Genomic DNA, 26,735 nt, shown 5'->3' with positions numbered 1-26,735 from the left:
TTTGGTTTCCTCAAAAAATGATAATAATATTGACTTAAATTAAAGAAGGGAGGGCTTCCCTGGTGGCACAGTGGTTGGGAGTCCGCCTGATGATGCAGGTGATACGGGTTCGTGCCCCGGTCCGGGAGGATCCCACGTGCTGCGGAGCAGCTGGGCCCGTGAGCCATGGCTGCTGGGCCTGCACGTCCGGAGCCTGTGCTCCGCAATGGGAGAGGCCGCGGTGGTGGGGGGCCCGAGTACCGCAAAAAAAAAAAAAAAAAAAAAAAAAGGAGGGGACAAAAAAGCGTCCTGAAAAATACTTAAGACTATCTAGGTGCACAGTGTTCCATCATTCAACAAGCACGTGACTATTAAGCTCCAAGACTACTACAGAATAAACACCATCTCAGTAGCATAATTAATACTGTAGGATCCATAAAGGTTAAGCATTTCTGATTCAATCTTTTGCAATCTGTTTATATTTAATTATTGTATTAATCATCATGTTGCATTTTATCATTTTGAAGACAAGCCAGCCCTCAAACTTCTACTGCAACAAGATTACCACATTATCAGAACTTTACGAAGTCTTCAGAGATTCCAATTTTGATTATCACCTAGTCGTGTGACCTTAAAGGGCTATATAATCTTTGCACCTTGGTTTATTCATCTTTTAAAACAAACAAACCAAACCTATCTTGGAGAGTTATGAAAGAAAATATGAACCTAAATTCTAGAAGAACTAAATTATAAATCCAGGTTTCTACTGAGAAAAAATAAATATATATATATATATATATATATATATATAAAATAACTTCCACTATTTCCCAATCCAACTCAAGGTTTAATTTGGTCCACTAGACCATACTACTGCAAAATCAGAAAACACACATTTTTAAAGATTCAGAGGATAGCTTGGGTATTATACTTTGTATAAAAGTAAGTTCACACTCACACACACACACACACGCACACACTTCTCTAGTTTATTTCACATTACAAAATATATTGGCAATAAAGTGCTAATATATTTAGTTCATAGTTAACCTCATAAGTCACTGACAAACTATGAGAGGTAGGCTGATGATAAAAAAACACTTTAGATAAACCTCTCCAATTGATCTACATATAGTTCTCGGTAAGTGTAGGTGGGTGTGTTACCAGACGGAAGAAAACATGGGAAAATTCTGCACTTTAATTATAAATTAAAAGACCAGCTAGACCCATACTACAAATTCAATTCTGCCTCTAAAGGTAGTTAAAAAGGATTGAAGAGGGACACAGAAATAATCTGAACTAGGATTAGTTTAAGAATTCTACTGAAGATATAACTAGAACGTACAACATAAAGTTATTTGTAAAAACGTAAAACTGCATCTCGAAATCAGGTTCTCTCAATCAACCATAAAAAAACAAAAACAGTATCAATTTCTTCTTTAGTCCCAGTTACACAGTTATATTCAGTAGAGAGTATATATTTATTCCCAGTAAGCATCCCCCCCCAAAAAAAAAACGAGTTGGGGCTAACCTTGACTCATCAATCTTTTTTTTTTTTAACATCTTTATTGGAGTATAACTGCTTTACAATGGTGTGTTAGTTTCTGCGGTATAACAAAGTGAATCAGCTATACATAAACATATATCCCCATATCTCCTCCCTCTTGCATCTCCCTCCCCCCACCCTATCCCACCCCCTAGGTGGACACAAAGCACGGAGCTGATCTCCCTGTGCTATGCGGCTGCTTCCCATTAGCTATCTATTTTACATTTGGTAGTGTATATATGTTCATGCCACTCTCTCATTTTGTCTCAGCTTACCCTTCCCCCTCCCCATGTCCTCAAGGCCATTCTCTACTTCTGCGTTTTTATTCCTGTCCGGGCCTAGGTTCTTCAGAACCATTTTTTTTTTTAGATTCCATATATATGTGTTAGCATACAGTATTTGTTTTCCACTTTCTGACTTATTTCACTCTGTGTGACAGTCTCTAGGTCCATCCACCTCATTACAAATAACTCAGTTTCATTTCTTTTTATGGCTGAGTAATATTTCATGTATATATGTGGCACATCTTCTTTATCCATTCATCTGTCGATGGACACTTAGGTTGCTTCCATGTCCTGGCTGTTGTAAATAGAGCTGCAATGAACATTGTGGTACATGACTCTTTTTGAATTATGGTTTTCTCAGCGTATATGCCCAGTAGTGGCATTACTGGGTCGTATGGTAGTTCTATTTTTAGTCTCTTAAGGAACCTCCACACTGTTCTCCATAGTGGCTGTATCAATTTACATTCCCACCAACAGTGCGAGAGGGTTCCCTTTTCTCCACACCCTCTCCAGCATTTATTGTTTGTAGATTTTTTGACGATGGCCATTCTGACCGGTGTGAGGTGATACCTCATTGTAGTTTTGATTTGCATTTCTCTAATGATTAGTGATGATGAGCATCCTTTCATGTGTTTGTTGGCAATCTGTATATTTTCTTTGGAGAAATGTCTATTTAGATCTTCTGCCCATTTTTGGATTGGGCTGTTTTTTGATATTGAGCTGCATGAGCTGCCTGTATATTTTGGAGATTAATCCTTTGTCAGTTGCTTCATTTGCAAATATTTTCTCCCATTCTGAGGGTTGTCTTTTTGCCTTGTTTATGGTTTCCTTTGCTGTGCAAAAGCTTTTAAATTTCATTAGGTCCCATTTGTTTGTTTTATTTTTCATTTCTCTAGGAGGTGGGTCAAAAAGGATCTTGCTGTGATTTATGTCATAGAGTGTTCTGCCTATGTTTTCCTCTAAGAGTTTGATAGTGTCTGGCCTTACATTTAGGTCTTTAATCCATTTTGAGTTTATTTTTGTGTATGGTGTTAGGAAGTGTTCTAATGTCATTCTTTTAAATGTAGCTGTCCAGTCTTCCCAGCACCACTTATTGAAGAGGCTGTCTTTTCTCCATTGTATATTCTTGCCTCCTTTATCAAAGATAAGGTGACCATATGTGAGTGGGTTTATCTCTGGGCTTTCTGTCCTGTTCCATTGATCTATCTTTCTGTTTCTGTGCCAGTACCATACTGTCTTGATTACTGTAGCTTTGTAGTATAGTCTGAAGTCAGGGAGCCTGATTCCTGCAGCTCTGTTTTTCTTTCTCAAGATTGCTTTGGTTATTCGGGGTCTTTTGTGTTTCTATACAAATTGTGAAATTTTTGTTCTAGTTCTGTGAAAAATGCCATTGGTAGTTTCAGAGGGATTGCATTGAATCTGTAGATTGCTTTGGGTAGTATAGGCATTTTCACAATGTTGATTTTTCCAATCCAAGAACATGGTATATCTCTCCGTCTGTTTGTATCATCTTTAATTTCTTCCATCAGTGTCGTATAGTTTTCTGCATACAGGTCTTTTGTCTCCTTAGGGAGGTTTATTCCTAGGTATTTTATTCTTCTTGTTGCAATGGTAAATGGGAGTGTTTCCTTAATTTACCTTTCAGATTTTTCATCATTAGTGTATAGGAATGCAAGAGATTTCTGGGCATTAATTTTATATCCTACTTTACCAAATTTTATAGCTAAATTACCAAATTCACTGATTAGCTCTAGTAGTTTTCTGGTAGCATCTTTGGGATTCTCTATGTATAGTATCATGTCATCTGCAAACAGTGATAGTTTTACTTCTTTTCTGACTTGGATTGCTTTTATTTCTTTTTCTTCTCTGATTGCTGTGGCTAGGACTTCCAAAACTGTGTTGAATAATAGTGGTGAGAGTGGGCAACCTTGTCTTGTTCCTGATCTTAGTGGAAATGGTTTCAGTTTTTCACCACTGAGAACAATGTTGGCTATGGGTTTGTCATATATGGCCTTTATTATGTTGAGGTAAGTTCCCTCTATGCCTACTTTCTGGAGAGTTTTTATCATAAATGGGTGTTGAATTTTGTTGAAAGCTTTTTCTGCATCTATTGAGATGATCATATGGTTTTCCTCCTTCAATTTGTTAATATGGTGTATCACATTGATTGACTTGCATGTATCGAAGAATCCTTGCATCCCTGGAATAAACTCCACTTGATCATGGTTTACGATACTTTTAATGTGCTGTTGGATTCTGTTTGCTAGTATTTTGTTGAGGATTTTTGCATCTATGTTCATCAGTGATATTGGTCTGTAGTTTTGTTTTTTTTGTGACATCTTTGTCTGGTTTTGGTATCAGGGTGATGGTGGCCTCGTAGAATGAGTTTGGGAGTGTTCCTCCCTCTGCTATATTTTGGAAGAGTTTGAGAAGGATAGGTGTTAGTTCTTCTCTAAATGTTTGAACAAATCAACTGGTCAGACCACAACTTTTCAATGTTTAAAGCAGAGTAAGCTTCCCTGTAAAAGCAGCACCTTTGTGACATTTTAACTTTAGTACTCCTCTCCTTTTTCCTCTCCCTCTCCTTCAACAGAACCCACACCAACCTCCTCATAATCCTTCCCAAGGGCAGTCATGTCCTCACGGGCCTCAGAAAACTCTCCTTCCTCCATGCCCTCACCCACGTACCAGTGAACAAAGGCACACTTGCCATACATCAGGTCAAACTTGTGGTCCAGGTGAGCCCAGGCCTCAGTGATGGCTGTGGTATTGCTCAGCATGCACATAGCTCGCTGTACTTTGGCCAGGCCTCCACCAGGTACCATAGTGGAAGGCTGGTAATTAATGCCAACTTTGAAGCCAGTGGGGCACCAGTCCACAAACTGGATGGTATGCTTGGTCTTGATGGTGGCAGTGGCAGCACTGACATCTTTGGGAACCATGTCCCACCATGGTACAACAGGCAGCAAGCCATGTATTTACCATGGAGAGGGTCGCATTTCACCATCTGGTTGGCTGGCTCAAGGCAAGCATTGGTGATGTGTGCTACAGAAAGCTGTTCATGGTAGGCTTTCTCAGCAGAGGTGACAGGGGCATATGTGGCCAGAGGGAAGTGGATAAGGGGATAGGGTACCAGGTTGGTCTGGAATTCTGTCAGATCAACATTCAGGGCTCCACACTATTTGACCTATCAACCTATTCAGGTTAGTACAGGTTGGGCACTCAACATCAAGGTTTCTACGACAGATGATAGATGGCCTCACTGTCTACCGTGAAGGCACAATCAGAGTGCTCCAGGGTGGTGTGGGTGGTGAGGATGGAATTATAGGGTTCAACTACAGCTGTGGAAACCTGAGGGGCTGGGTAAATGGAGAACTCCAGCTTGGACTTCTTGCCATAATTGACAGACAGATGCTCCATCAGCAGGGAGGTGAACCCAGAACCAGTTCACCCACCAAAGCTGTGGAAAACCAAGAAGCCCTGAAGACTTGTGCACTGGTCAGCCGGTTTCTGAATTGGGTCTAAGACGAGGTCAATGATCTCCTTGCCAATGGTGTAGTGACCTCAGGTATAGTTATTGGCAGCATCTTCCTTGCCTGTGATGAGCTGCTCAGGGTGGAAGAGCTGGCGGTAGGTGCCAATGCAAACTTCATCAATGACCGTGGGTTCCAGGTCTACAAACACTGCCCTGGGCACATGCTTGCCAGTGCCTGTCTCACTGAAGAAGGTGTTAAAGGAGTCATCTCCTCCCCCAATCGTCTTGTCACTTGGCATCTGGCCATCGGGCTGGATGCCGTGTTCCAGGTAGCAGAGCTCCCAGCAAACACTGCCGATCTGGACACCAGCCTGGACAACATGGATGGAGATGATAGCTGCTGTTTTGTGGCTGCCAAGCAGATGGCAGACAGGAGGAGGAGAGGCTGTTGCTTCTTACAGCGCGACTCTTAGGCGGTCGATGTAAGAGAAACTGCCTGACTTATCAATCACAAATGCTCCAACACCCTCACGTCACCTATGCACACACACACATACAAACACAGTTGTTTTGATCCAGGCATACCAAAATTCTTTCAGGTCCTTGGATTCACCAAATTCTCTCTCACTTACTTTTCAGGCCTTCACCTATGTTTTTTTTCTCTCTGCCTATAACATTCTCTCATTTCCCTGGTCTGGCTCACTTCTAGCAATCCTTCAGATTCCAGGTTAGATGTCATTTCCTCCAGGAAGCCTTCTCGGACTCCTCCTGTTTTTTGTTAAGAATTCTTCCCCTCGGGCTTCCCTGGTGGCACAGTGGTTGAGAGTCCGCCTGCCGATGCAGGGGACACGGATTTGTGCCCCGGTCCAGGAAGATGCTACATGCCGCGGAGCAGCTGGGCCCGTGAGCCATGGCCACTAAGCCTGCGCGTCCGGAGCCTGTGCTCCGCAAAACGGGAGCGGCCGCAACAGTGAGAGGCCCGCGTACCGCAAAAAAAAAAAAAAAATTCTTCTCCTATATTCCCCAGAGCACCCTATACATCTATACTACATAACCCCGCTATCTTGTAATTAGTTACTTTTCTGTATCCCCATTAAACTGGAGGCTTTAAGAAGACAGAGAAGATATCTTTGATGCTCACCACTGTACTCCCAGCTTTCAGGACCAGGCCTGATGGGCATTTGTTAAATGACATACTGAAGAGCCTTCTCTATGTTTCAGAAAACTTCCCTATAAGTAAGATTTCTATTAAGTCTATGTAAAGTTGACCAGAAAGTCAAAAAAGGGACCTGAATGATTTTCCAATTCTGCTTACATACTTTCCAAATGAGAAAAATAAGATGTGCCCTCATTTCATAAATACAGGCAAAAGTTATTCCCTAAGTTAGTTTCAGTTACCATTTAAGGTTTTGTTGGTTTCCCAAGGGGACATAACTGCTTTATTCTAATCAGCTACCTTTTTCTGATTGCTTTGCTCACTGACAATTAGACACAGCAACCAACTGTGCCTCTGTCAACAGTTAAAACTTTCTATAACCTGAAACACGAGACAAGACAGCAGCAAAAGTTCATCTAGACAGACACAAAAGTTCTTCCACAACTCCTAACCCTGAGAGAGAGAGAGAGCCATGCTGCCGTACCCCTAATTATTCCTTTTCCTATATTTAACTCTTTTTCTTGCCTTAGGTTTTTAAATTATCTTAGAAGTCACTACATACTGCTTACATACTGCTTACATAGATCATCAATCAGTATCTTTCAAAAAACCAGCCCTCCAAAGGGAAAGCTTTTGATGCCTAGAAATTAACTAATTAATGAATATTTCAGATTATCACGCATAATGGATGCTCAATAAAATTTAGTTAAACCTCAAGGGTTTCTCCTGTGCTATCAATTAATGCCAAACACATTGTATACACTGATAAAAATGTTTAAAAAATTATTTTCAAAAGGAATCAATATTCAATTTTACATTAGGTTCGGTGGCAGTCAGTTGACATGACATAATATTAATTCTAACTCTTCAGTGCTAGACAAAGATAAACTTTCCTTTTCTCCCTTAATATACTGATATGTTGATCAATGATAAGTTGCAGCAATAATGATTTTTCAATAGTATACTGCATGCTTTATTGCTGACTCACACATGAGCTCAGTTTCTTTAGGATGACTGTTTAACCACAATATCATCCCAACACTGCAAGCAAATCTGTAACTCGTGTCATACCTCCTGAGTTCCAAGACCAGTACAAAGGGAATTTCGTACTGATCATCCTTAACGTAAGAAAACTTAGGAAAACTGAAATTGTTATCTTAAAACCACCACCTACAAAGGTTGGTTAAAAAAAAAATTACTAAATTATGGAACACTGCCACATACTACAATAAATTTATAAGTAGAATAAAATGATTTTAGTGCCTACTTGGTGACTCTTTCGTTTAGTCTTACACACATTTATTGAACACCTATTAAATACCAGGTACAATGTTATTCACTGAAGACATGAGAAGTGAAGGATATGATCTGCACCCTTGAGAAATTCCCTAATATAAACGGCTGCTCTCCTAGGAACACAGCCCCAAATGAAATGCTTTGAAGATGAATGTAAGAACAATAAAACAAATCTACATTTTTCTTATTCATCCCCAAAATATGCACTCTGATTTAAAACTTCCTACAGTTGCTATGTATCAACCAAAAAAAAACCCAAAAAAATCCATCACATAATATGGCACTATCTTATGTATCTCTGATAAATCACACTTCCAGGACAGAGGCATCACCATCCAGTCATAGCTTACACTAACTCCAAGAAATGTTGCTTTAAGCAATCAAAAATAAACAAAAACTCTTCTAAGAAAGTAAATGACCAAACTTAAATTTAATTAATGACAATAGCAAACATCACACAAAGCCAATTCTCATTTTTCACTGCAATTTATTCCTCCCTAAGATTCAAAAAAGATGCTACTTGCAAATAGTAGTAATGTGTTCTATAGGTAGAATCTTTTTTCTATAATACAGTTGACCCTTGAACAAACACAGGGGTTAGGGATGCCAACACTCTGCACAGTCAAAAATCTGCATATAACCTACAGTCCTCCTTATACTCCCTTCCTCCATATCCTCACTTCTGCATCCTTGGATTCAATCAATCAAGGATCGTCTGATACTGTAATATTTACTATTGAAAAACTCCGCAAAAAATAGACCTGCGCAGTTCACACCCATGGTGAATGTTCAAGAATCAACAGTATAATATTGTAAAAAGAGATAATATATATTTCAAGAATTCAAAAAAAGATGTCAACTTCATATTAAAGACCAGTTATGAATACTGGACAATTTCCCATTTTTCTGCTTCTAACCTTAGGGCATTCCACAGCTCCTTTGCCTCTACCAGAAGACTAAGCGACTAAGAAAGAATATTAAGCTCAATTAATCAATTATTTATAAATACCTCATGGAAGTACACCTTTTTTGTTATTTAAAATTTTGTTTCCATTTGGGGAGAGAGGTTGGGAAAAGAAGGAAGCTAAAATAAAAGTTAATAGAGGGAGGGTTGGATTGGGAGTTTGGGACTAGCAGATACAAACTAATATATAGAGGACAGATAAACAACAAGATCCTATTGTATAGCGCAGGGAACTATATTCAGTATCTGGTAATAAATTAAAATGGAAAAGAATATGAAAAAGAATTAATATATACATATAACTGAATCACTTTGCTGTACACCAGAAACTAACACAACATTGTAAATCAACTATTTCTTTAAAAAAGTTAATAGATACGAGGGAAATTTGAAGACGAAAAGTCACAGACATGATCCTGGAAGGACTGACACAACTAAGGAAAGGCTCAAGCAAAGGGCAGGGCACAGTCAAGGTAGTACCTGAAGCCAGGATTCAAAGCAAACAGCATGTCTCAAGTCACCCAACCATCAGGGATTTCAGAGTAGAAAATCTGCAAGTAGGGGCAAAACAGGCAGCCTTCTAAAAAAAATGAGGTATCTATCTATGGACAGATGTCAAACAACAGTGGAAAGTACTGTTAAAAAACCAAAGATACCTAACTATGCAGAGTCAGCTACTCCTTGTATTAGGAAGAAAGTGAGGAATATATGCTCATATGTGTGTAGAAGGTCTCTAGAAGAAGACACAAACCATGTAGCCGTGCTGTCTGAACAAAGACACTTACTTTTGTATTTCTGTATACCCTTTTATACCTCTTTATTATTTTTTTAAACAACTTATTCCAAAAAGAAAAGTCTATTCAGATTACAAGTTAAGCAGATAGAAATAGAGAGAGATTAGAGGTTAAGAAGTATTTGTAATTTAAAGCCAGGAAAACAGTCCAAAGCAAAAGCTGAAGTGTGAAGCAAAGAAAATGAGTCAAAACTGGTCAAGCAGTCAGTACAGCACACATGGGGTTGGTGGACCTAAAAAATGAGTCAACTCCTTCCTCAGCCTTTTACGAACTTCCAGCTTGGGTAGGAATTAATACCAGGCCAAAGAGAGCCCAGTTTAGGCAGGAGACCATGAATCCTTTAAGCAAAGCTGATACCGGAACTGAAGACAACTATCTTGAGCTTGAAGACAAAGGCAGATATCCTAACACATTACTACTGCCCAACCTGGTTTAGCCTGTGAAGGTTAACAAGAGCAAAAGCATAGACTTCAAAGTTCTATCTTCAAATACCTGTCAGATACAAAACACCACCAAGATTGTTCTTTAAATGCAATGTGTGTGACCCAGCTGTAATGGAAAGAGCCTAGAAAGAGAGGAGTCATTGAGGGGCTGCTTGGGAGTAGAATGAGACCGGGAGAAACTTACACGAGTCTCAGGATGAGAAGGGATCTTAGACCCTAAGTCATGAGGCCCCAACTTCCAGCTCATCCTCTCAAGGTTTCAGTCAGCCAAGGCTTAAATACCTCAGTGCTAAAGAAGAGCTACCTTAGGAGACTTGAGATTATCCAGATACGTAAGAGATTACTATCTTGAGGAAATTAGAATTACTTAGCTATGAGATACACTAATGAAGTAAAAGAATTCCTTTTTTAATCCAAAATTAGTTTCTTTGTACCATTCAGCATATTTCTAAATCATCTCTAATTTAAATGATAGGGTACTTAGAGAATTTAAATTATAGTATTTTCAAAATTTGTTTGGGGAAAAAAAAAAAACTCAGAAGGCAAATTTACCAGGGACATTTAAGAAAGAACATATTACCCATTTCACAGTCCCTTTCCTTCAGCTTTGTAAAGAAACAATAAACACAGAAAACAGATACAACCACAGTGCAATGGAAAAACACGTAATTTCCTTTTTAAATATTCACCTTCCAAAGTTAAAAAAATATATAGATTTTGGGTACAGGAGCTTATTGAGAAGGTATTTTTTACAAGACAAAGCACAAATAAATAAAACAATTCTAACTTCTTAATCAAATAACACTATAATAAACTGAAGCAGTATAAAATAACTTCGTTAATCCCAAATTATGAATTTTTAAAAAAGAAACCTATATAGCAAGGAATATGACTATGTGAAGCTATTACCTTCATTTCCATGATATGAGAAAGAACAAAAAGAATTTTTATCTCTATACTAAAAGTAGCTAACAGAAACTCTAACTACAAATAAAAACTAACCATTCTTCTGTTATGCCAGAAATGTATTTAAATACTGCCTCTAATTAGAAAAATTTTAATTGTATTTACCACAGGAGAATTTGACGTATTATTTATTTCTGTTAACCAAGGGCAATTATCAAAAGTAAAAAACAACAACAAAAAACACAGTAAAATATGTTATACCACCATCCAACATTAAGCATAGGCATATGGTATACACGAAATATTTACTGACTTAAATATACATAAAAGCAATGCCATAAGGACTACAGATGAAAAGTGTAAGAAATGAATCTTAGACTCAGAAATTTATTTTAGATTAAAGAACAATCTATTTCTTAGAATCCTAAAGTAAATCAAATAGATACTACTTCCCTTTAAAATGATTTAAAAACAAGCACCTCAAAAAATTTCTCAATACAAAACAAATGGTTTCATATAAATTATCTTTTTCTTTGAATCTCAGAAATTTTTCATTATGATATAATAAGCTTTAAAATAATAACAAAAGATAGTCTAACCCTTTAATTGCCCACCACTTAGGTGTCCATTAGTCATGTATGTTTGCTTGTTCATATTTGATTTAACAGCCTGCAATGTCAGAGAAGCCAAATCCACAAGAGGTGGACAAGTGGATCATAAGAATCACAGCAACCTAAGACTTTACAAAACACTGTAGTTCTAACAGTTCTCAACCATTTATACTTAGTGAGCAACACCTACTTTAGAGCACTGGATTGTAACTGCACAAATATACTTATTATATATCCATTATTATAGCAATCTAATGGAAAGAAAAGCTAAACAAATATATCTAAATATCAGGGCTGGAATAATCTTTTTTCTATCTGTGCTCTACTAAAGATATTGAAACTCCAGGGTTAGGTAGGAGATGGTGAGTCACATAAACAGAGATGATAAAGTAATTAATCTAGAACAAGGGACATCTCAGACATTCTGAGTAAATAATCTACTCTGTCAAAGCTCATAAAGACCCTGTATAATCTACTACCGTCCTTTGAGAGTTTATAAAGAACATGCCAAAAAATAACAATGAATCTTTGCCAGCAAATATACCACATATTTCTTTAAACCATACTAAATACTTTTTAAATTAGTATATAATATATAGTACTGAAAAGGAATCTCTATCAAGTCAATATTTACTCATCCACTTTTTAAAAATGACAATCAAAAGTATTCTGTAAAGAAAACCAATGTATACATTTTATTTTTAAAAAATTATTTCTAAGGATTTTTAGGTAGTTTTTAGCTACTATGTGAAGATTGAAAATACATCCTAAAACATTCATACCTGATCGAAAGCACTCAATTATTTGCTGAATACCAGATTTGGATGTCTGTAGTGGTTGCTGTAACAAAGGAGCATCTCCAGGTTCCAGGATATAAACTACATGGAAGACAAACACCCAACCCAATCCCCACAAAAAAAGGGTTATTTATTTAAATCATTTACTATTGAAGTAAAACAATGGTTTGCTATAATCATGTTAATGACAATCACACTTTTTTGTATATACTCCACCATTATCTTTGTAAGGCAAAATGAAATAATGGGAAAAATGTAACTAAAATTTTTCTCAATTCAAGGTGAAACTAAGGCTACTGAGACTATGCATTAAGTTCAAATGCAAAGATCTTACTATTTTGGTGTTAGTTAGTACATATTAGTCATGTTTGCCTTTTTATTCCCCTTGAAGAGGAACCACTATATTTAACCAAAATTCTAGGGCAATGATAACCTAGCCACACCTCATAAACCATTCCAAAACTCTCCGGACAATCTAGTACAGCTCTCTGGGCAATTAAGAGAGCAAAACTCAAAAACCACTACCTAAGGAAAGAACTGGTCAAGTGCACAACGACAGATGTACAAGAAAGTTCACTGCAGCACTCTGCAGTACTGTAAATAATTGAGAAAAATTTCAAACAACTTAGAAGTCTCTCAAAAGGAACCAGACTAAATAAACTATGAAATATCCATACAACAGAATCTCTCATGGCTCTTACACAGCATGAGCTAGGTCTACATGTACTGACAACAAAGGATGTCAATACTACATTGCTAAGCAACAAAAACAGGTTATAGAATATGACCTCAATTATATTAATATATATTTCAGTAGCTACAGAAAGAAATAAATTTAAGGTATATGTGTGTCTATGTATAAATGCTAATATAAACACAGAAAGTCTGATGGGATACCAACAAAATTTAACAATGGTTCTTTCCATCAGGGTGGGTTTATAGGGGTGATTTTCACTTTCTGCCTCACACTTCACTAGCCTGGGCTTTTGGAAGTGTGCACTTTAGAAAGTAAGCATTTTTATAATAAGTAAAAATAATATTCCCATTGTAAAAGTAAAAATTTTCATATACAGAGGTCTATATCATGCCTGCTTTCCAAAATTCCCAGAGTAGCAGTATAAATATATAATATAAATAAGATTATGGTAATAAGGAACAAGGTAAGTGAAAAGGAAAACTGAAGTTTCCCATCAGATATCAAATAAAGAGATAGTTGTGGTGGAGAAAAATTGGCCATTTTAATTACCTCTTTTTTTTCAATATGTTATAATGTTTTACCGTCTTAACCCAGATGATATTTTACCATCATCTGCTCAGTGTGAGAAGATAAGGAGGGTTACTTCAGTAATTGTGTGCTGCTACTGCTTCAGGGCCCAGGCTTGGACAGCATTTAGCTGTCTGATAAGGCCTGCTAGGCTATGTGTAGAGACACAGCCTTAGATTCTCATTTTGGTTTCAACTCTTAAGTTCAGCGTACACAAAGGGGAGGAACTATGTCTCAGGACCAAATCATTCCATTAAGCAAAATTTTCCCAATTTTAAGAGAAACTCTGAGGTGTTTTTAAGAACATACACACAAATACAACTCATTTTGGGAATATCTGACATTGGCACTAACTGCAGTGGTTAAGAACAGAAGACTCCAGACCTGGACTGATTGCGCTGAAATTCTTTTGCTACCAATAACTAGATACCACTAGGGCAAATTACACTCTCTGATTTCTCTGTTCTCATCTCTAAAATGCAGATAATAAAAGTACCCAAATCATAGGGTTGTGCGAGGATTAAATTGGCTAATGCAGGTACCTGGTTATATCAGAGCCTGGAATATAGTAAAGACTCAATAAATGTTCTAGCACCATCATCATCATAATCTACAAATCAACTGCCTTCCTGACACCAAAAACTGAAAAATCTTTTCCAAAATCTAAGAGAAGTAGAATGCAACCCCTTAGAGAAACAACAGTAGAAGTTTGTAAGTAGACTGATGATATCATTTATTTAGGTTAGATGTTCTTTCCAGTATTTGTACACTGTAACAACCAATAACTGATTATAAAAAATAACAACTACAGAAGATAGGGTAGAAGTTATACAATTTTAAAGAACTAAAAAGCTCAAAGGCCTGGCTCTGTAAGTGACAAGAATTCTAGAAAGGAAGAATGAAAAAAAGAGTAATGAATAAGGGAGAAATATGGGGGAAAAAAATGGAAACTTCTCCTTAGAGCCCCCTTTCTTCATTTAGGTATATGCTCCAGAAAACTTCCTGTAATACACTAACTTCCACTTCCACATAACAACATCTGATTTTAAAGCTAGAGCAAAATTTTGTTACCCATAACCATCACTGGTACCACCAGAATACATACACATCCTGAGATACCATTCAAAATAACCCCAGGGTTAGTTCAGTTATGAGTGGACACATTCATTTAGTATACACATCTGTGTAGGTCCCCTTGTAAGAAACTTTTCTTTCTTCATGAAAACATACTCTCAATCCTAAAAAAACTTTATATGTTAGTATTTTATAAAATTTCCTCTTACATATCCTAACATCCCTCCCAAGATCAGGTTACATGACCATTCAGGAAAAAAGGAGCATCTCTCTCCAGCCAAAAAACACAAACGCTCAGAAGTTAACACCTTTCTTTACATCCTTCCAAGAACACACTTCCCAGAATAAAACACCCACTTTTTAAAGTCTCTCCTACCTTAAAATAAGCCCCTTAAAATATCCTTCTACCTATGATGTCTGAGATTTGCTTTCAAACAGTAGAGCGTAGGGGAGCAGTTGGAGGATGGAGAAGGGAACTGTGGGGAGGGGAGAATACAGATCAAAAGAGCTTGTCCACATATTGATAACTGATGGAGTTGTGTAATGGCTACATCAGGTTCCTTATACCATTCTCTCTACTTCTGAACATCTGAAAATTTCTCTAACAAAAAACTTTCTTAAAACATAACTAAGAATATTTTACATACACTGATAGACTTATAACACCACCCCTCAATACAAATTGATCCATCCTATCAAAACCTGCTCAGGAACACACTGCTCTCATTCAGAACTCACCTATCGTTCATAATCCAAAGGAGGTCAGACCTCTTGGGACAGCTCATTAAAAGATCTTCTCAAACATCATGTCACCGTCTTTCCTCCATCTGAGGGCATCCTCTTTTTAAAACTACCATAACATACTCCTCTCAATAATGGCCCATACCTTCCTCTGAAATAATGACAATTAACTACCCCGTAAGTTAAACTTTTGGCTTTCCACTGAACTAAATCCTCAGGAAGTGTTTACTTCTAACTAAGAAAGTGAAGAAATACCAACCACTTTTGACATGACAGTCTGAAAAATAAGTTGCATGGGAAAAGTTCCTGGCAAAATAAAGTTGAAATTTTTCAATTAATGCAACTTATCTGAATTTGTGTTAATGAGGGAGAAAAAGCAGAAAAGTTCCAACACATATTTAAAAGTTCAACTCTGGAAAACCTCTTTAAAAAGACATTAAAGTATCTAGAAAACTTTAATTACCAGAATATATACTTTATAAATAAGGTATGGTCACAAATTATCTTACTTGTTTACTTACGTCTATCTCTTCCCACTCAAACGTTCCATGAGGGGGTGAGCTTATCTGTTTTGTTCACCACTTATATCCCCATTGCCTTGAATAGTGCCTAGCCCCTAACCGGTGCTCCATAAAGATTTGTCAAAGAAATAAAGAAATGAGTGACCAAATAAATTTCTTCCTAAATAAGAAGTTTTAATATGATGATTTAATTAACTAATGCAACTCAAATGACTTCTCAGAAAAAAAATGGAATAAAAAGACAGTGGAACACAAGTATAAGAAGTCATTCACAGCTTTGTACTTCAAAACTAGCAAAATCCATTCAACATTTGGCAAAACGTTAAGTGATATATCATCACTTCAAAGATACAAAATATGCAGCAGAAAGGATGGTGAAAGGTAGGTAGATCAGGAACAGTTGAATAAACACTGGATTCCACCCTGGGATTGCCTGTTTTACTAGAAGAGGTATTATTTTCAGCAAATCAGTGGGGATAGGGTCATAGTACAAATTTTATTCTCATGTGTACCAAAGTGTTCCGAAAATAGTTCTTCCCCTTTTACCATTGCCATTTTTTCCCATTATACAAAAAAAGTACTCTACTTTACATGAACTCTACTGTGACAAAACCAAGTACATTAGTGCAGTTAAAATACTCCAACAAAACAACAAGCAAAAGTATTAAAAAGTCCTAATAACTTTTAGGTCAAAAATAATGATAAACAACTGCCTTTGAACTGTAACAGAAGAGCCCTTAGTTGGTTTAGTGACTGTGTATTCAAGGATTCCCTTTTTAAGCTGTATCTCTAAATGTTTGTGACAAAGCACATCATACTTCTAATAAGCAGAGAAACTATTAAGAGTTTATATATCACATTTATTAAAGTGTTGTAATACTCTTCATGAGCCTTCAAAAAGCAACTTCTTCATTTCATAAATTCAACTCAAAAGAGTTCTTCATTTCATAAATTCAACTCAAAAGAGTTCAAAAAAACTCAAAAGTTTGTTCACTGAACAAACTATCCTAGAAATATTTATGTATTCTATCTAAATATTCAGATTTTGCAACAATGTGCTCTGTCCAAGAAATTTCTTTAAGAGGTTCCACTTAACAAAACCTGATTCTTCCAACAAGTTGACTTCAGCAAACTTTTCTTAGCCCAAACTAAACTCATTTTTAAGTTTAAGCATTATTCTGTCTCTAAGCACTATCAAAGCACGAGAAACTTTTAGTTTTTAAAAATTTACATGAAACAGCTTCCTCGAAGATAATGCCAGTATTCTACTACCCATTTTTTCCTTTCTCTTCAGTTTTAAACATTCACAGAGCATGAGTGTATACTACTAACTGCAGGCTGCCTTGAAAGAAAAGGAAAGGGGATTGAGTAATTGATCTTGTGGAAAAGATTTAAGGTGACACTTGCAGTACTTTTTTTAAGAGATCAAGCAGGGGAGATCTCTTGTTTGTACAAGCTTTTAGCTTCATAACTGGTTTTATGCTGGGGGAAATTATAGCCTGCTTAGTTAGGAATGTCTTCTTGGGCAGGAGGTAAGAAGAACTAAAAGAAAACAGAAGGCAGAGCGGCTCTGGTGGAGGGCAAAGTAACTGAAGAAAGGCGTATACCTGGTTCACAGCATCCGTGATGATGGTGGTCAGTCTGACAGTATTTGTCCCTTAAAGGCATTTTCAGTGGGCGCGACCTACTTTCCTTTCACTGTAAGAAGCTCTTCATTGCGGCTTAGCTGTTGAAAGAAGCACAAACCCGTCACTCAGCCTGAACTTCCTGGGGGGGTTCTGGCTGCATTTTCCAGAAACGTTCCCCTGACCCGCCCTCCGCTTGCCCTCCACAGCCCTGCACCCTCCTCTCGAACTGAGAAAGAAAAACGCACGAAGGCTTCTTCAGCCCGAACTCCCGCACAGGTTCATCGCCCTACCCGGAAACGCAGCCCCGGGCGCGCAGGGCAAGGGCCTGGCCGGCTGCGCGGGCGGCGGCGGCGGTGGCGGCCTCGCCTTCCCGGGCGGGCGCGCGCGGAGACGGTGGCGCGGAGCGCAGCGGGCACGGCCGGCGCCGGGGCCCGTGGGGCGGGGGGCGCGGCGGCCGGGCGGCCGAGGTGTAGCTCCCGCCGGCGGCCGGCCCACGTCGCGCCCTCCCGCGACGCACGTGCGCCAGGGTCTCCCCGGCTGAACCCCCGTCCCCCCAACCAAGTGCGCCCAACTTACTGAACTCTTAGGGCGGGCCGACGGGCGGGCGGAAGGAAGGAAGGCAGGCCGGACGGCCGCGGGGACAGCCTGGCGTGAGAGGCGGCTTCGGGCCCCACCTGGCGCAGCCTCGGCGGACCGCGCGAAGGAACCGGGGTTCGGGCCCGACGCGCTCCCAGAGATTCCCCGCTGGCGCTGACGCGGAAGCGCCGCAGCTCACCACGTCCCTCCGCGGCCCGAGGCGACGGCTGTGGCGGCGGCTCGCGGCGTCCCTCCGCGCTGTGGAGCTGGGCGGGCGGGCTGACGGCGCGCGGGCGCAGGCAGTTGACAGGAGGTACCGCCCCGCAGCCGCTGCCGCCGCCACCGAAGGAGCCGGAACCGGAGCGGGCAGGACCCGAGGCGCCCCTTGCCAGGGCAACGGCTGCCGCCGGAGCCCGGCTCCCCTCAGCGCCGCTCCACCTGCGACGGTCCCTCAGGCTTTTGGAGAGGGGCGGGGAAGGATGGGGGTTTCCCCCGCCTTGGGCTCCTTTTGGTAATAGTTGTTGTTTCAGGAAACTTTATTAAGTCAGTCTCTCTCTTTCTCTGTCTGCCCCTCCACGAAGAGCCTGAGCTGCCGCCGCGGAGCGGGTAGGAAGGGGGAAGCAGAGACTCGCCGGCTGCGACAGGCAGCGACTGACTGACCCCGGACGGAGATGGGGCGAGGGCAGGAAGTGACAAGCTCTCGGAGTGGGTGGGGGGAGTGTGGCCGGCACGCCCGGGAGCGCCGCGCGCATGCGCCCAGCCCGGCGCCCCCGACGGTGGGGTGGCGACGCTCTGCGGCCGGGCGCGGGGAGGGAACCGGGGCGGGTGGCGCGGCCCGGGTCTCGAAGCGGCCGTACTCCCGCACGTCCCCGGCGGACTGGGAGCCAAAGTCCTGGGCTTCGCGGGCCGAGAGGTGTGAGGCCCCTGGTGCGGTGATTGCGCCCGGGAGACGGACTGCTGGGCAACCAAACTGTTGCTATCGCTTTTCTTCTTTCGGTGGAACCGAAACGGGAGGCTTGGAAAAGCAAGGGAGGGAACTGTAGGAAAAGGCTTGGCAAATGCGTAAGCCGTAAATCGTGGTGATTCCGAAAAAGTTGTCATAAATGGTACAAGTGGAACTTTTTTTTTTTTTAACCCAACAATTTCCGAAGTGGGTCTCTCAGAACTTCGGGGGTTTTAGCAGGTCCTTGGGAGGAATACAACCTAGTTGGTGGAAGATCGGTATTGATTGCAGCTGCGCTCCGCTTCTGGCACCTGAAAGTGAAGTTGGGTCACGTGGGCTGTACGCACTTTTTCTCATCGGCGCTCTCTTCCAGCTTGGAAAATCCCCCAAGATCGCAATGGTCTGTCAAATTCAGCAAACCCGTGTGCCGCTGCTCGGGGGCAGGAGAGACGCCTCCCCCGCCTTCTCCCCGACGTCTAGGATGGAATTCTTGCTCCAGAAGCAAATATGAAAATTTTAAGACAGAAGAAGACCCTTTGCTTTGTTTATCTCCATCTCTCCCCCCGCCACCCCCAAGATCCACTTCGTAGTTAGCTTGCCAGTTTTCGGATCCCTGAAAAACAAAGTTTCGTAGATAGGCTTTTGGAAAAACAAATGAGTGACTGAAATCTATTTTCAGAATTAAAAGTGAAGTTTGTAGTAGACCCAGTAATTGATAAATTTGTTACTGTAAAAATATTGAATGGAACATTTGCATAGGTCCTAAGGGATTGTAGCAGCTTGGTTATAGGGGTGACAGGAAAAGGATAGGAAAATGAAAAACTTTTTAAAAGGAATTCCACGTACTGTACATTCTACATACTAACTGGTTACCTTAGTACGTTTGATCTCGTTATCTGTCTCATTGTCAAGAAGCAATACAAAACATCAAACTAAAATGAAATGCCACAATTTATAAACCAGTGTAAAATAAACTACGTCCACATGATGGTGTTATGAAGCCAATTTAAAAAATCACATTTTTATAATATTGTGTGTAATATGCTTAAGCAAAAAAATAGAAAAAAATTTTAAACGTGACCCTTAACAGTGGATTTTATTTAACACTGGAGATCTTTGGTAAAATTTGAGGTGAAATATTGTCTTCACTTTTGGAAGATCTTTTCCTACTTTAATAAGCAAATTTATCATGGGTTTAAAAAATGAATATACAATTTTAAGTTTTCATAAACCTGAAAAGGCATCTCTTTGGATATGTAAGAGTTGTAAATGTTTGCTGACCAGATGTGAATAAAAAATGTTTAGTTTCCTGAGTAAATGCAGTATTATTTATATTGTACTTCAAAGTGGTCATTACTAGAGGGTCCTCAAAATTGCTTGTTAATAGAATAAGTTTTAAACAATTTTTGAAAAATTAGAATTATAGACAAGACTGTAATGTGCATGTGGGTAGAACAAATATTGAACCCTGAATCATAGAATTTTAAAGAGGAAAAGAAACCATGGAAGTTACATAGTAAACCTTACTTTATAGGCAGAAAACTGAAACCCAGATAGGTTAACTGATTTGCTGAAGGTCACACAGTTAACAGAACTGAGTCTAGGACCTAGATCATTCCCTTTATAAAATAACAATGCTAGTATCTGACATGTTTTGAGTAATATGTTTTAAGCTCAAGCATTAACTCATTTAATCCTAACAACAATTCAATGAGATTTTGTTATCATTCCATTCTTCAGGGGGAGAAACTGAGGCAAAGAATGGTTAAATAACTCATCAAGGTTACAGCTGATAGGCAACTGAACCAGCATTTGAACCCAAACGGTATGGCTCTGGAACTCATGACCTTAGTCACTATGCTGGCTTAGTGCTATGCTTAGCTAAGTCACTATGCTTAGTCACTTATGCTGGCTATACTGTGTTGCCTACACTGTACCACAGCTGTTTTAGATCACATTGTATGTGAAAGATTAGCCAGTAGATCCTGTCATTTGTGAAAGGTATTAAAATGCCACGTACAAGTTCACGAAGCGGGAATGGAGTTGCTGAAATCACAACTGAATTTCACAGGGCCCTAGAGTTTAAAGAGACTTTGAACATCTTCTAGAATTTTCACCCTACCTCTAAAAACACTATGCACAAACCATCACAGAAAAATTATTTGTCTTCCCTTTTCGTTGTTCACTGCAGCAACCTAGGTGACACATCATTACAGCTTTAAGGAAATTTTTGATCCTTAAAGTCTGCAAATGCATCCTAATGATTAACCTAAGACCCTCTTACAGTTTAAAAATATTCCCTCATCTTCAAGGCTAGAGAATATATGTGTGTGTGTGTGTATATATTACATATACACATACACACACACACATATACACTATTACTGCGTAGCAAACCACCCTAGAATCAGTGCCTTAAAGCCATTTTATGTGCTCTCTGGCCTTGTCTGGGATCATGCCTGTAGCTGCTACAGTCATCTGGCAGCTTGACTGGGTGCACTCATGGATGGCAGCTAGTGCTGACTATTGGCTGGACCTCTCTCTCCCCTTGTAGCCTTTCATCCTCAATATTATCCTGGGCATCTTCACATTGTGGCAGCATGCCAAGCAAATACAGAGTGGGAACTGCAAGACCTCTTGAAGCAGAAACTTGGCATCACTTCCACCACACTCTATTGGTCAAAGAAAGTCAAAAGGTCAGCACATATTCAGAAACTTGGGAGATAAATTTCCCTTCTTTTTAAATTTTTTTAATTGAAGTATAGTTGATTTACAATATTGTGCCAATCTCTGCTGTATAGCAGTGACTCCGTTTTATACATATATACATTCTTTTTTTAATATTCTTTTCCATTATGGTTTATTCCAGGAGACTGGATATAGTTCCCTGTGCTAGACAGTAGGACCTTGTTGTTTATGCATTCTAAATGTAATAGTTTGCATCTACCAACCCCAAATTCCCAGTCCACCCCTCTCCCTCCCTCCCTCCCCCTTGGCAACTACAAGTCTGATCTCTATGTCTGTGAGTCTCTGTTTTGTAGATAAGTTCACTTGTGCCATATTTTAAATTTCCCTCCTTGATGGGAGGAGTAGCCAAGTCACATTTCAAAGGGATACGCATATAGGAATGGAAGCAATTATTGTGATGATCTTTGCATGTAGTCTATCACAATATACAATTATTTCAAGAATGATACTAACTAAAGCTGCTGGATTGCTTTTCTTTTTCTTAATGCTTGATGATGCCTTTAAGAAGAGCGTAACATGGAAACACTAGTCAGACCAATTCTTTAAACTAAGTGGGTCAATTTGCTGGCCTTGTATAAATAAACTTTAGTGATTCCTTTACTTTCCTCATCATTTTGTTGCTTTCTTTAAGATTTTCCCATGTGTTCTAAACAAATCTCTCTAAAACACAGTATAAAAACCTAACAACAAGTAGAAGCACTTATAGTTCCTATAGGACATACATATTCTGGTCCAGATTTTTCCAGCTTTGATTATGATGTGGCATTTTACAACACAAATAATTAAATTCATAATTATTTACAAATCAAATTATGGACCAAAATAAAGGCTGAAAGTTTAGAAAGGGTCATGGAAAATTGATTTAGAAGGGCAAATATTAAACTGTTGATCTATTATCAATTCTAGAACTTAACATCTAAGCAAGCAACATAATATGAAAAGGGATGATAATGCTTTCCCTAAGATGTTTATTTTAAGGACAGTAGGGAGTAGGTTGTACCTGCTGCCCTGGAGGTAAGTCACCTACTAGGAACCACCCCCCCACCCCCCACCCCGAACATGGACTTAAAGTTTCCATTCCTGGTGCCAAAAGCACACTTAGGTCTTCCTGGCCAGGTGACACAGAGCATGTACCATGGTGCCATGTGACACGGCACCAAACCATGCCTTACAGGTCTTCCATTCAAATGCATTTTAGATAGCATTTAAGTGAATTCCATTTTTAAAAATGTTTTTTGTTATAGGGGAGTATGTTCATAAGTAAGTCTGTATTATAATCTAATAATAATAGCTAAAGATAATTTTGTCACTTACTGAACTCAGACAAGGTGCTAAGTGCTTTCTGGTTTTTCACTGAATCCTTACCAAGTTCCTGGGTTAGATATTATCCCATTTTACAAATTAGGGCACAGATAATTTGTGTTTGACCTAAGATTTAAACGTAGGTCTGAGTCCAGGTCCTGTACCTCAAGTTACATGCGTTCGGATTATATATTCTGATTATTTCTAAAATTTTATCTTCACCTCAGACCTGTCCCTGAAGCCTCTAAGCTCTATTTCTAACTACCCAGGAGGCAGATAATCTGAATTTTCCCAGGCATCTCAAAATTAGCAGGGTCCAAACTGAACCTACCTTCTCACGAAACCTGTTCTTCCTCTTCCAAATTTTAATCAACAGTGTTGCTATCTATTCAGGCTATCAAGGTAGAGGCCTTGGAGTCATAGAGAGGAGCACATGCAGAGATGCAAATAATGCAAGTTACCTGTGTACAAGGTTTCTCATCTCACTTATCCCCAGCGTCTAACCTAGCACCATTGGTTATACCTCAGAAAAATCTAGAAAATAGTGTCCTCTCTCCATGGGCACCATCAGTCTTCTAGTCCAAAACCTCATCTCTGAACCATTTCAATAATTACCTCCATGGTCTCCCTACCACCATCTCTCCCTCTCTCCATTATTCCACACTATCAACAGAATTATAGTCCAAACAAATATTACTTCCCAATTTAAAATTTCTGTTGACTACTCATTTTCCATATGAAGAAGTCAAATCTCAACAAAAACCATTAGTAGAAAGAGCACATGGGGAATCCCTGGTGGTCCAGTGGTTAGGGCTCTACGCTTCCACTGCAGGGGGCCAGGGTTCGATCCCCGGTTGGGGAACTAAGATCCCACAAGCTGTGTTGGAAAAAAAAAAAAAAGCATTTGTTTTGGAGCCAGAAAAATCTAGGTCTTAGTCCCATCTCCACCATTCATGAGTTTTGTGTCTCTAAACAAGTGAGAACCTGTCTTGAAACTCAGTTTCCTCGGCTGTCTGCTACTTTCAGTGTTGTGGGAAATCAGTGAATGAATAAAGTGCCCAGAAGGACCTGGAACACAGTTCAGGTATAACAATAATAAATACTTACTATTATACTTGTCCCTCCCACAACTTCACAACTTTATGCTCCAAAGAAACTTGCTGGATTTCTCACCCTTTGCAGAAATCAACGAAGCAAACAGTAGTTTAACTGGGTGGGGAGGGAGTGTGGGACACGAGGGAATTTTAGAGAGAGATGATAGAGTTGTAGGTTATGTGGCTGTATCCATTAGCTAAAGCAACTGTTAAATAATAGAACAGTGGTTTGGGTAGAAGGTTGGGAAGTGTACTGGGAGGGGAGTGGTGCCAATTTGGGGGCTACTGGCCAATTTATAGATTTTGACCTAATGATCGTTACATGTATATTTGCCTTGTAATAATTCAGCAAGCTGATAGTTATGTTTTATGCACTTTTATGAACGTGTATAATATTTCACAATAAAAAATTTTTTTAAAATAGCTGACGTAGGTTTTAATGCCTCTGAACTACATCTGGCATAAATCAGAAATGAGTATTGAACTTTTCAAGGCTTTGAGCCTTTGCACATGCTACTCCTTACACCTGGAAATAAATATCCTTCCCCTCCACCTGGAAAGCTCCTATTCATCCTTCAGATGTCACTTCTTCTGAGAAACTAGCTCCCACAGACAAATAACTGCTCCATTTTCCTGCTCCTGTAATAAATCATTCTGATTAAATGGCTGACTCTCCCATTAGTCTGAATTCGTCAAGAAACACATCATAACTTATTCCTCTTTTGTTTTGCCATCACCTAGCCCACTACATGGCACATGACAGGCAACAATTAAAAGTTACTAGATGGGCTTGAGTGAACAAATTTTCATTTCAATTGGGCTAAAGAAGAAATAATGACAACGTTCATTCTTTGCAATAAACATCATAAGAAAAAGTTTAGTGGGGAAAATCAATTTTACTGGTTTAGTTTAATTAGGCCCCTGGCCTAATAGGACACTCATTTTCAATGTAGAGAACAACCATACGAGGACAATTAAAGGAACCACTATTGTATAGAATTAGTAATGCTGTAGACTATATGCCATAGCTGGACACTTGAAACTACTAACCATTCATCATGTAAAACCATTCATCAGGATTGTGTTTTTGTTTTTATGAGGGGTGGTTATTTTGGTTTGGTTGGTTTTTTTAACTTTTTTTTTTAACTTGCAAATAAATGGGATTGTATTTTAAGCAATTTCTGCCTTTTTTAGATATCATCTTTGACTTTTTTAACTTTTAATTTTGAAATAGTTTCAAATTTAAAAGCAAATGGAAAGAACACAAATAATTCCCATACTCTACTCAGATTCACCAATTTTTAACATTTCGTCATATTTGCTCACTTGCTCTCTCTCTCAATCCATATACATATCTGATTTTTTGAACCATCTGAGGGTAGATTCAAATGTACATCCTGCCCCTTTATCCTTAATTACCTCAGTGTGTATTTTCTGAAAGCACGGATTTTATTATCTTACATAAGTGCAATACAGTTATCATATTCAGCAAGTTTAACACTGATACGATACTTTTATTTAGACTAAGGTCTATGTTATAATTTTGTCAGTTATCCTGATAATGCCTTTTATGGATTTTTTTTCCCCTCCAATCTAAGGCCCTATCCAGGATTACATATTGCATTTAGTTGTCGTGTCTCTTTGCTTTCCTTTAACCTGCAATAGTTCCTCAGCCTTTCTTTGTCTTTCATGACAATGACATTTTGTTCAATACAGGCCAGTTGTTTTATAGAATGAGTCAATTTGGACTTGTCTGATGTTACTTCATGATTAGATTGAAGTTTTACATTTTTTGAATGGTACGTAATACTTGATGTGGTGTCTTTCTTAAGGCATGGAATGCCTGGTTGATAGGCTTTTTTTTTTTTTTTTTTGCACCTAGCCACGTGGCTTGCCCTAACCATTAGGCAACCAGAGAACTCCCAGTAATCCTTTTTCTTAAGTTGAGATATAATTGACATATAACGCTATATTAGTTTCAGGTGTACAGCACAACGATTCAAATATATTCGTATATATTGCAAAATGATCCCCACAATAAGTCTAGTTAATATCCATCACCACAGAATTATGAAACTTTTTTTCTTATGATGAGAACTTCTAAGATCTACTCCTTATCAACTTTCAAATATATAATACAGCATTATTAACTATAGTCACCATGCTATACATTACAACCCCAGGACTTATTATTTTATGACTGGAAGTTTGTACTTTTGACCCCCTTCACACATTTCACTCACTCCTTCCCACCCCCACAACCCCCTGCCTGCAGCAACCACCAATCTGTTCTCTGTATCTATGAGTTCAGTTTTGTTTTGTTTTTGTTTTTTTTAAGATTCCATATATAAGTTAGACCATATGGTATTTGTCTTTGTCTACCTATTTCACTTAGCATAATGCACTCTAGGTCCATCATATTGTCACAAATGGCAAGATTTCTTTCTTTTCATGGCTGGATAATATTCCACTGTGTGTATATATATGCACATCAATGGAGACTTAGGTTGTTTGCATGTCTTGGGTATTGTTAATAATGCTACAATGAACACGGTGGTGCATATATGTTTGATATTAATCTTGATCACAGGTT

At 39.1% G+C, this 26,735-nt stretch overlaps 1 protein-coding gene and 1 pseudogene across 6 annotated transcripts in view; both read right to left on the bottom strand.

Moving 5' to 3' along the window:
* Positions 1 to 18,727, bottom strand: part of ZNF800 (zinc finger protein 800) — a 49,329-nt gene extending 30,602 nt beyond the window's left edge. For all 6 annotated transcript variants that reach the window (XR_009541936.1, XR_009541937.1, XR_009541938.1 and 3 more), the window contains exons 1-3: positions 18,056 to 18,727; positions 17,459 to 17,577; positions 12,237 to 12,332 (exon numbers count right to left, since the gene is read on the bottom strand). Coding sequence is in view for 1 of the 6 variants with exons in the window: in XM_060156767.1 (XP_060012750.1) it covers positions 12,237 to 12,332; positions 17,459 to 17,519 (157 nt within the window). In the remaining 5 variants the exon portion in view is untranslated. The remainder of the gene's footprint in view (positions 1 to 12,236; positions 12,333 to 17,458; positions 17,578 to 18,055) is intronic.
* LOC132524922 (tubulin alpha-1 chain-like) lies at positions 4,362 to 9,209 on the bottom strand (annotated as a pseudogene).
* Positions 18,728 to 26,735: the final 8,008 nt, after the last annotated feature.

This window comes from Lagenorhynchus albirostris, chromosome 8 (genome assembly GCF_949774975.1).
Source record: "Lagenorhynchus albirostris chromosome 8, mLagAlb1.1, whole genome shotgun sequence".
NCBI classification, from domain to species: domain Eukaryota; kingdom Metazoa; phylum Chordata; class Mammalia; order Artiodactyla; family Delphinidae; genus Lagenorhynchus; species Lagenorhynchus albirostris.
The sequence above is the reverse complement of the archived record's forward strand: the minus strand, read 5'-3'. Positions and strand labels throughout refer to the sequence as shown.